This window comes from Bubalus kerabau, chromosome 6 (genome assembly GCF_029407905.1).
Source record: "Bubalus kerabau isolate K-KA32 ecotype Philippines breed swamp buffalo chromosome 6, PCC_UOA_SB_1v2, whole genome shotgun sequence".
Lineage (NCBI taxonomy): Eukaryota > Metazoa > Chordata > Mammalia > Artiodactyla > Bovidae > Bubalus > Bubalus kerabau.
In genome coordinates, this window is record NC_073629.1 from 77,564,723 (window position 1) to 77,576,272 (window position 11,550).

Here is an 11,550-nt window from a genome sequence, read left to right on the forward strand (position 1 = left end):
GCTCTCTTTTCATCTCCTCATCCGCTGCCAGACCACACACTGTATCACAGGAATTATGGAGCATTTACCAAGATTTTGAAGCTCCTTGGAAAGAGCTAATTTGGAATAGTACGTGGAAACCTAGAAAATGAACTCTCAGAGGGATACACTGTATTTTTAAATTCTCTGAGTCTCTGGATGGCGTTCCTCCTCCTCCCCCCAGCCTTCTTTCCCTTTCTTGTGGAAAGTTTTTATTTTTAAATGGCTTGGACTCCCTCCCCGCTCTAGCTTTTAAGGTCCAGAGCCAAGAATTCGGATTTCTTGCTATGGAGAATGAATCCCAGGTGTGTTGTGTTCTTCTTGCCTTCGTGAGATGGATCCTGGGTGGACCACTGGAAAAAAGCTCATTTCCAGGAACTTGGTAAGCAGTTTCTGATGCAGCGGAAGCCAAGGAGGCTAAGGAAAGAAAAAGAGACATTAAGAAGCATTTTGTTTGGGAGATGGAAAGAGATGCCAAGAAGTATGTGTATGTGGAGGGGGAGTGGGTAGGAAGAAAGTGAAAGTAGAGAGCTTGGATTTTTGCTTCTCTCGTTCTGTCAAGGAATGGCGGAGAGAAACGAAATGGGAGACAGGTTTGAGAAAGGGTCGGTTTCCAAAGCACATTTTCTCTCACTTAATTCTGTTTCTCTTTATTGTGTGGCTTGGAAAGTGACCCATAGAAATGAAGCAGTGGGTGCCGTAGTGCTTAGCACTGTGTGGGGTTTGAGAGGATGAGTGATAAAGACACTGTCCTTGCTCTCACAGAACCAGTAGCCCGGTCTGGGAGATGAGACTTCCTCTTCTGCCTCTTGAAACCCGGGACGTGGCAGGACAGCTCCAGCCAAACTGTCCGAGCCAGAATGTTTTCATGTGTCAGCGGCTGATTGGTGCGGCAGGGGTGTGGTGTTCTGGGTTCCAAACTGCTGGTTGATCCACTGTAGCTACAGTGTTGGTATAATAAACACATTCAGATCAGTCTGTATATGCGAGACGATCAATGTGTTCATCTGTTTACAGACAATCATTTAGTCTGTATAAGGATGCATATATACATATACGCAGTCAACGTAATACACTTTTTTTTTAATCTAGCAAAGATACTTTAGATTCTCTTTCAGGGACCATTCGCATTTCCTGCTCTGCTGCTCCTGGGTTTTCATTAAAGCTCTTCCTTTTGCATGTGTGCATGCTAATGCTGCTTCTGTCATGTCCGACCCTTTGCAACCCACTGGACTGCATCCCACCAGGCTTCTCTGTCCATGGGATTTCCAAGGCAAGAATATTGGAGTGGGTTGCCGTGCCCTCTCCAGGGGATCTTCCCAACCCAGGGATCGAACCCGCATCTCTTGCATCTCCTGCATGGCAGGCAAATTCTTTACCACTAGCACCACCTGAGAAGCCTGCTCTTCCTTTTACCTGTTTCCATAACTGCTCTGTGACTCATTGCTGATGTCTTCCCAGGCAGAAATGAACTCCAGCACAGGCTGGTGGTAACCCTTAGCCCGGAGAGAAGGCTTCATACCCCAGGGGCGCGACATCGATGCCCTGCCCACAGGACGCACTGACCAGATTCCCTCAGTTACCGGTTCATGTAGAGAAAAAAGTTGGAGCTGCTTAGGAAGTCAGACAATTCTCAATACTAGGTTTCATTTCTGTGTTATTTCGTCTACGAAATTCTTGTCAGAAGGTTTTAGAGAAAAAGTAAGAAATGGAATTCCTAACTGGATGACATAGGGAACAGGAGACACTAGTTGCTGACAGGTTCCTTTCTATTTCTGTTTGCACTGAATGGCTTCTGTCCGACACACCCTTTCTTTTGGAAGCCACAGCAGCAAGCCCGGGCCCCATGCCTTCGGAACTACCGCTTGGTGTCAGTTTAGCTTCTGGAGGCCCCTGAGGTCTCCAGCTGCTTGTTTCACAGGAAAAGGTGGCTTTGGCCTTTGTTGCCTCAGTAAATGTTTGGTCTGAGTTGTGAGGCTTAAACAGTGGCTGCTTTTTATTGCAATCTTTCCCCTGCTTGTGTGTTAGATAATATGCTCACACCCATGGTTTCCCTGGCTTCCCCTTGATGTCTGTGAGCAGTGATGGACTGGGCCTTGCCCCCTGGACTGGACTCAGATTCTGAAGTGGGGCTTGACATCCTGTGTCTTCACATGTTCTCCCCCCGTGTGTGTCTATATCCTAATTTCTTTTTCTCATGAGAAGTTGTTCAGTTGCTAAGTTGTGTTCGACTCTGTGATCCCATGGACTACAGCTCGCCAGGCTTCCCTGTCCTTCATCATCTAGAGTTTGCTCAAACTCATGTCCACTGAGTCGATGATACCATCCCACCATCTCATCCTTTGTCACCTCCTTCTCTTCCTGCCCTCAATCTTTGCCATCATCAGGGTCTTTACCGATGAGTTGGCTCTTCACATCAGGTGGCAAAGTGTTGGAGCTTCAGCTTCAGCATCACTCCTTCCAATTCAGGGTTGATTTCCTTTTGGATTAACTGATTTGATCACCTTGCTGTACAAGGGACTCCCAGGAGTCTTCTCCAGTACCACAGTTCGAAAGCATCAGTTCTCTTGGATGCTCAGCCTTCTTTATGGTCCAACTCTCACATCTGTACATGACTACTGGAAAAATCATAGCATTATGGTTACATTGGATTAGGGTTCACCCCAGCGGCTTCATTTTAAACTAGTCACCTCCTTAAAGACCCTGTGTCTAAATACTCACATCCTGAGGTACTGGGAAATAGGACTTCAACAAATGAATAGGGATGGCATATGATTCCAGCCATCATGCTAAGATTGCACGCAAAATGTCTAGGCTTTATGTGTTCCCTTCTTAGAGAGGCCTGGTGCTGAGTGTCTGGAGACAGGAAATGGCACACTTCAAGCCTGTTATAAACTGTCTTGATGGTTGAAAGGAATTGAGAGATGGCTGGACCCAGGGTTCCTGAACCCTGTGTCACCAAGATCTCACTCTGCCTTATTGCCCAGAAGGGATCACAAAGGCTGAGTCCTCCCAAAGCACACCTGTTTTCTAGCTGCATGTTTGTCCCTAAACCCTGGTGGGGAACACCAGTTTTAGGGTGTGGGACGAGAAACCAGGCAGAGCAGGGAGCAGCTGGACCAGCCCATGCTAGGACATCTCAGTGGGTATTTTAATGATCACTTAACTACATACCAGATACTGTTCTGGTGATTTACATTCTTTAAAAAAAGAGAAAAAAAAATTTTTTTTAAAGATTTAGAAAACCCACCATTCACCAGTTTGTTAACACCCAAAATGCAGAAAGAATGTAATCTTAAGAGTAAACAACAGTCCTTTGATATGGAAATAATTTCGCTTTACAAACATTACTCGTGCCTTGATTTTTTTCATTTTGCAATGAACCGGGGACATCATTATCATTTGAGCTTAGCTTTGAAGGTGAATAGGAGGAGATTTGTTGTGGGAAAAAATTCCACAGAAAAGGCAGGGGTGTTAGAGAAAGAACATAAAGTCTCGAAGAGGACACAGATGGTTTGGAATCCTGACTCCAATATATACTGTGACCTCAAGAAATAAATATGAACTCATGGTGTAAGAGTTGTCTGGCTTCCACATCTGCATAATGAGGTGTTAATTTACCCTAGTGCTTGTGAGGACAGAATTAGGTAGCCCTTATTAATATTAGAAAATGGTGGCTCTCTCCCAAATTTGTGAAACAGCCTTGAAATTCAATTAGAAGTTCCCCTTCTTTTGACTAAAGTATCCAGAGATATACAAATGATTGTCATTAGAATGCTGCCAATCTTAGGAAGCTGTGCTCATTATTATATCATTAGAGGGCATTTTGTGTAGCTTTCTACATCCCCACTATGCATTCCAGGCAGTTAAAATCCAGCAGCAGCTGCATATCCGTGGATGTGATATGGATCCACTGATAGTCCTTTGAGATTACATTCAATGCCAGAGATTGGTCTCATTTCACAATGGTTCAAAATAAGCCTTCATCTTATTCTTGATTAGCTGAGATGAATTGACATCATAACTAGGGAAAGAGACTTACTGCAAACTAAAGAATTCTTTTTTTTCCCTTTCATAATTTATTCTTTTCCATTTATTTTGCCCTTCCTTCCTAATAAACAACATATCACATTTTTGGAAGGGCTTTTTTTTTTTTGTCTTGGAAGGGAAAAGACTTCAAGCATGTTTGTGTGCTGAGCAGCAGAAGCTGAGAGAGGCAGGGTAACAGATGGAGTGAGACCTTGGCAGAAGAGGGAGTTTGATGGGATCCCCACTTCTGCTATGTCACTGCCATATTCCCATCCGTTCCCTAAGGGGAAAATGTTGGCCTTCATGGTACAGTAAAACCATGCATGATCATAGATTTTGCTAACCAGAATCCCATTGATCTGGGCTGTCATTCCAGCTCTGCCGGGAGCAAGCCTGATCACATTATAGAAATTCATTGCCTATTTGAGCCTCGGTGTCTTCACATCTTAGTAGGAAATACTGGGCATGCTAAGCCCCTAATTGTGTATACGGTAAATACTCATAAATAATAGCTCTCTTTACTATCAACACACTGATGTTGTGTGCTATAAATTCTCTTTCATCAGATGCAAAAGCAAAATTAATATGCTGAACAATTCATCCAAGTTGTTGTATGTATATATTTATGATGGTAATGCATCGCACGGGGACTCATACTTCACCCGCAGTCTCAATGGCAGTTGGAAACTTGAATATTTCAGAGTCAGCATAGCTTAAGGTTGAGGAACCTGGATTCTGGAGCCTCATTTCTCCAGTTCCAACCCCACATCCTGTTATCAACTTGGGCCTCGGGAAAGTTACTTGACCTCTCTCTGCCTCAGTTTCTTCTTCAAAAGAATGAGGATGATGAAATAGTACCTCTATCAAAGGGTTGGTAATGAGGATTAAATGCATTAATATTTATAAAGTGTTTAGAATAGAGTCAACATAGGACAATATTTGTTAAAAAAAAAAAACAACAACAAGTAATTTTGTTCCTTCATGTGATGTAATCTGTAGGGTTAGACACATTTTCTAGGACCTGCTAATTGGAATCACATTTTAAGCTTAAATACTTGGCACCTTTGGTTCAAAACTGAAGTAGAATTACACTCTATGTCTATTTCCAAGAAGTCTTCAATGAAAGGGATTTCTTAGGTAAACACTTGGAGCTGTTAATGGGTCTGCTCGGGTGGTCAGGACTCTCTTTGAAATTTTGATGACTTTCAGACATGCAGATCATGGAATCTGCTTTGAAGTTTTGGTGGTTCAGCCAGATATGCAAATCCAGAACTAGCTTTGAGCAAGAAATTTGAGGTTTATACCTATTCTTGAATGAGGAGTGAGCCAGAAGTTGCAGCAGTGAGAAAACAAGTTAGTGACCTGGGAAAGGCTCTGCGTGGCCCCAGGCAGCTCTGTGTAAAACCTTTAGGCAGACTTTCCACTTATTAATGCTGTGCCAAGGGTCAGGAGTGTTGGAGGCTGAATTGACACCCCTGTCCTTTGATGGGATACTTGCTATACTGTGCTAAGTCAGTCATGTCCAACTCTGCAACCCTGTGGATTGTAGCCCACCAGGCTCCTCTGTCCATGGGGATTCTCCAAGCAAGAATACTAGAGTGGGTTGCCATGCCGTCCTCCAGGGGATTGTCCCAACCCAAGGATCGAACCCAGGTCTTCCGCATTGCAGGCAGATTCTTTACCGTCTGAGCCACGAGGGAAGTCCAAGAATACTGAAGTGGGTAGCCTATCCCTTCTGCAGGAGAACTTCCTGACCCAGGAATCAAACCGGAGTATCTCGCATTACAGGCAGATTCTTTACCAGCTGAGCTATCAGGGAAGCCCAAAAGGCATGTTGCCTCCCCATCAGGGAATCGAGCCCTGGTCTCCCACGTGACAGGTGGGGATACTCACCACTATACTAAAGAGGAAGGTGGTGGGCTACTTGCTAGTACAGCCCCAAATTGCCATTAGCTGTCTCTGCAACACTAATGACCCTCCTTCTAGGATGAAGGATTCTCCTGGGTAGAGAGCTGCCATGCCAGCACTTCGTAAGACTGATGTAGTTCCACAGCCTTCGAGGGTCTACAGTGAAAACCTAACACCATGTGGCACTCATGAAGGGCACCAGCCAGGCAGCCTGCAGGGCCAGTGAGTGCGTGGTCCCTGGGTTCCTAAGGCCTTCAGATTCACGGATGCGCCGCAGGTCCTAAACTAGTGACAAGATGTCAGTCCTGAGGGTCAGACTAGAGCTTTCTTCTAAGTAAAGGTATGGAATCCCAATGGAAAACAGAGCTTGTGTATTTAATTCCATGCTTTGAACTAGGAAAAATTTTAATCCTCAAAACTATGAAATCATATGTGTACATGTGTAAGTATAAAAATCCCAGGTATAACCATAACCTTTTGTTCTCCAGTCCCCCTCTCTGCAAATATGACTATATACATGCACCCCATACACAGTCTAACTGAGAAGCATTGGGTGTGGGTTTTTTCGTTTTCCCTTTGCCGGTTATATATTCACAGAAAAGGAAATGACATCCCACTCCAGTATTCTTGCCTGGGAAATCCCATGGACAGAGGAGCCTGGCGGAGTACAGTCCATGGTGTTGCAAAGAGTCGGACATGACTGAAGCAACTAAGCATGCGTGCAGTTATATATTCACTTAAATGTCTCATGGCAGGTAGCAGACTTTAAGGGTTTAACACAGAAACTTATTTTTCTCCTGATAGTTGAAAAGAGGCCACATTATGCCATTTTAGCAGAGGAATACCTGTGTTCACTGGAGATGACTCCAAAACACTGGTGTTGTGTAGAATCCTGGAGGCAGCAGAAAATTCAGAGCACATTTCTGGTACTTTTTTCCTTGGTGGAGAAACCCCCTAATTATTCCTAAAGGCATTACATGTAGTACCCTATCCAATCTTTTGGTAAATATAGGCAGGTTTTCTTTGCCTTCACATGGCATAGCTGCTTTGTAAATTATTCACAGCAAATGTGTATGTGGTCTTGGAATCAGACCTTCCTTCCTGCCTCCATCATGTGTCTGCACCTCTTCCTGGCCTCCCTCCCAGCTTCCTCACCTATAAAGCTTGGCAAGCCCAGAGTGCCTGCCTCAGAGGGCAAAACCACATGATCATCTCAATAGATGCAGAAACAGCATGAAGCATTTGACAAAGATCATATATAAAGTGTTGAGAATAGCGCTAGACAAAAAGTAAGCTCTCATTAAATGTTAATAATTACTATGAATAATATAAGCACTAAGCTGACTCATCTGTTATTAAAATCTTTTTTGGAAGACAAAAATGTAAAGAAATTACTGCCAAGTCCGAGTGCAAAGGGTGGGAGTCAGCCCCAGTTTTAGGTATCTGTGCCATAGTTTTCTCTCTAGGCTCAGAATGTGAAAGAGGTCTGGTTGGGCAGCTGTTAGTGAGGCGAATCCCTGCTTTCTCCTTCCTCCTTGATCACATCTAACACCAAAATCCCTGTTTCAGGTGATCTGGGTGTACACAGTGGGGAAGAACTCCAGCTCACCACCACAATCACCCACGTGGACGGGCCCACTGAGATCTACAAGTTAACCCGCAAGGAGGCCCAGGAGTAGGAGGATTCAGCACCCGACTGGGACTGCCCGCCACATCCCAGCCGTTTTTACTAGAACGGGGAGCGTGCCAGAGAGCTCCACATGCCAACGAATGCTCTGTCTCTTAGCTGTGGTTTCTTGGACCAGTGGTGCGGACATTTGTCAGCTTGCCTTCTGACAAGTAGTTCTTGGAGAAAGACTCCTACAGCCACTAATGTGTTGTGTATGATAACAAAACCTCTGGTATGACACATTTTCTGTGATCATTGTTAATTAGTGACATAGTAACATCTGTAGCAGGTGGTTAGTAAACCTCATGTGTTGGGGGTGCACTCCTTGGGGAATGGTTTGGGCCAGATGGGGTCTATATGGAGTGGAATATTTGACTCTTTTTTTTTTTTCTTGTTTTAGGTTCTAGGATAGAATTTAACATTCTTTGCAGTCCAAGATGGGCTGGTGTCATAGTCTTCTCACTCCTAATCCATGACCACTTTTTTCCCTATTTATATCACCAGGTAGCCTATTGAGTTAATATTTAAGTTGTCAATTGATGTGTGTCCCTATTTTTTAAGGCATAATATAAAATAACCGAATTTCATGAGAAGATCTATTACACCAGGGGCATTTCAGCTTTGAAACCAAATCTGTGTATCCAATACTAACCAGTCTGTTGGATGTGGGTTTAAAAAAAAAATGTTTGCTAAACTATCCAAGTAGGATTTATTGTATTAAATGGCCTTTGGGTCTAAAAAACTTTTTTAACCTCTTGCTTAAAATGTGTTTTCTTTTGATAAGATGCTTCAAACAGCCTCCACAAGTGTAGATCTGATCATTTAAATAAACCTGTATGTATATGCATGTACGTATATGCACACCTCGTCCTCCTGCTCAGCCGGAACACATGCATGCAGATTCTTTTTTTTGAGTTGTGTCTATGGGGTGGGGGAAATAGCTTTATGAAAAATTAAAATATTTTGCCATCAAAGTTCTGGGGGCAGTATATATTTCTGGAAATAGGGTAACATTTTCTGCACTGCATGGTTAACCTCCACTGGATGGCATGTGTGGCAAAAAGCGTGTGTGTTGGGGGGAAGGTAAATGATTTAGAAGTAGACTATGACTCCCCTACTATGCCCAGTTCCCCAAGTAGACTGTGTCATTGTACTTTAACTCTGCCATTGGAAAGGCAACGTAATACAGCAGAGAAAGAATAGCGGGTGGGAGGTTAGAAGGCAGTGTTTCCTAGCAGAGGTCTGACATTTATTACATAGTGTGACCTTGTTGAAGCCACCTGACCTGGCTGTTCCCTCACATACAAACTGCCATTCATGAACTTTTAACTGCTTCATGGGGTGGCAGTGCAAATTAGATCAGTTAATGTGTATGGAAATGCATTTTAAACTCTAAAACCATGTAAATATGTTCTTTCTGGAGTCTAAAGACAATTTCATGAGTGTCCTGTTTTTCAGACATCGATGCCTGGAGGTTTGGGACACAATCCACTTAATTTGCCTACTCAGCATTCCTTCTCTATCCTTTCTTTTCCCTGATTTTGGCTAAAGCTGTGGTAAATAGTGATGGGAGGAAATATTTTGGTTTTGGCTGTTCTCTCAGGCCTTTTCCTGTCCTGATAAACATTTGATGGTGTCTGATCCAGTGCACTCAGCATCCACTTCTGATTGATCACTGTGGTGCCAGGCTTTAAATGTAGCCCTTGTCTCACAGTCTGAAAGGGAAGACAAAGTTAAAATACAACAAGTAATCTCGTGCCCCAGAGGATGGAGGCAGAATTTCTCCAAGGAGATGAGAAAAGGGCCTGAGATAGATCTTGAAGAAGAAGTAAGATTTTACCAGGGCTGAAGGACAAAGGGAACAGCAGGACAAAAATCATAGAGGAAGTGAAGAATGGAGAATGCTTAGATAAAGCTGGTCATCAGGCCTGGCTGGCATATAGAAGGAGTGGAAATAGCAGAAGGTAAGCCCCATGTGTCTGTGAGCCAAAATGAGAAGGGTCCTTAATGCTGTGGGAAGAGTTATCAGACTCAGCCTAGGGTTTTATGTGGAGATGTGATATGATCAGAATTACTGCAACAGAGAGGCTGGACAAGCCCAGGAAAAAGATCACAAAGGCTGAAAACAGGGCAATAGTAGAGGACATGGAGAAGATCAGATTAGTTTTGGAGATAGAAGTGGCAAGGTTTGGGCATTCTGAATGTGGACATGAAAAGCAACAGCAGAGTCAAATGTCAAGCCCTTTGAGGAGAGAGAATGGTATGGCCCTTTAAGGATTCCTGGAGGGGCAGCATCAGTGAGTCTATCACCTAAGGGTCTGTATCCATACTAGAAGTCAAGTCTAGCAAGCTTACCTAAACGAGAAACTTTAGCAGAACTTTCCAAGAGCACCAATACCAGTAATTCATGGACCTTTCCACTAGAACAGTACCATTTACTAGCTGTCTGTCTCTCTAGCTTCCGAAGTAGGGGAGGTACATGAGTGGCTCAGTCTCAGGCAAGCGGCTGCCCCTTGCTGATCAACTGTGATCAGGAAACCAAGTCCAGTGGCCGCTAGCAGATTACCCTGTGGATTGGGGTCAGTTTCTGAAGAATGGAGAGTCCATTTTGAGCTGGCACACAGTCAGAAAACATGTACTACAGTGGGCCAGATGAGAAGTTTGGATTTGCTTGGGCTGGGTTTTCAAAGCTGTCTTCTGGAAGAAATGACAAGCTAACAGAAGCAAGAGGAGAAGCAGACCAGTCAGGGAAGGAGGCTTTGCAGCTATCACTGAGAATGACATTGAGCTTGGCAGAGCATCAAAACATCACATAACTATGGTGAACCAGACACAGCCATATTCAAGAGGTGGCAGAAAGAAACTGAGGTAGGTGACTCACAGCCATGCAAAGTATCAAAGAAGCCAAAGAAAGAACCAGATTCAAGGGGGGGAAGTTAGATACCCTGAGAAACTCAACAGTGTTTAAAGATTGAATAAGGCATGTTGGATTTGGCATTGATATGTGGGACCTCATGGCAAGTGCAGCAATTAGACGTAGAATAATTGTAGTGAGTGCTCGTGATGGGAAGATAAGAGGTAGGATGGTGGCTCCAGGAGAAACCAGAGTCTGGGGAGAAAATGGGACTGGATTTGTAGACATTGAGGGTGAGAGTCAGCCATGAAGTCAAGATGATGATGAAGTAGCTTACACCCCAAGAAGGTCAGAGACTTGGGATAAAGGACACAAGCTGATGAGTTAGTTTTGACAGAGTGAAAGGTCACTTTTATCCAGAGACAGGAGAGAAGTAACCAATGGATGCTGGAGGAGAAACTTGAGGTCAAAAGAAGAGAAGTTGGCAACCTGTCCCTCTACGTGTTCTGTTTTCTCTTTTCCCCTTGAACATGAAATGAGCCTGGAGTTATCCTGAAGAATTTCTCAGTTTCAACAATGCAGGTAGTATACATTTGTTTTCAATCAGCGGAAAGTTCAAGAAACGCTTCAAGAGGTGAGAAAAAGCCTTTAATAGGACTATCAACCCAGAGCAAAAATTAATTGTTGGTCATGTATATGTTTTACTAATTGTCTTAAAATTTTTAAGTAGTTTTGAAGAATATGATAATAAGTGTAATAAGTTTAAAATTCCCCAACTGTCTGCTTTTTAAAAATAAGAAAACTTGCCATTTATGCAACAAACAGGTAAAATACAATTGGTATTTCCCATAGAAAACAGTCAGCTTTATATTAACTTATTGGGTTCACCAGGTGTTAATCCTACATTTTCCTCTTAGGGGAAGAAAATGTCTATAATAATGAAATAAATAGTTTCTTTCACAACCTCTAGGTAATTCTAATCATTTCTCAGAACCGAGAGGATGCCTCAATTCTGATGCCTGAGAGCTGTTGGAAGTCGCACCCCTGGGATCCCTGCAGGTACTTTGAGAAA

The 11,550-nt window shown here is 43.4% G+C and overlaps 1 protein-coding gene across 1 annotated transcript in view; it reads left to right on the forward strand.

Moving 5' to 3' along the window:
- The window catches only part of WLS (Wnt ligand secretion mediator), a 116,657-nt gene extending 108,196 nt beyond the window's left edge, over nt 1-8,461 (forward strand). The window contains exon 12 of the mRNA XM_055585508.1: nt 7,525-8,461. Within this exon, the coding sequence (XP_055441483.1) occupies nt 7,525-7,634 (110 nt within the window). The 3' untranslated portion in view covers nt 7,635-8,461. The remainder of the gene's footprint in view (nt 1-7,524) is intronic.
- Nucleotides 8,462-11,550: the final 3,089 nt, after the last annotated feature.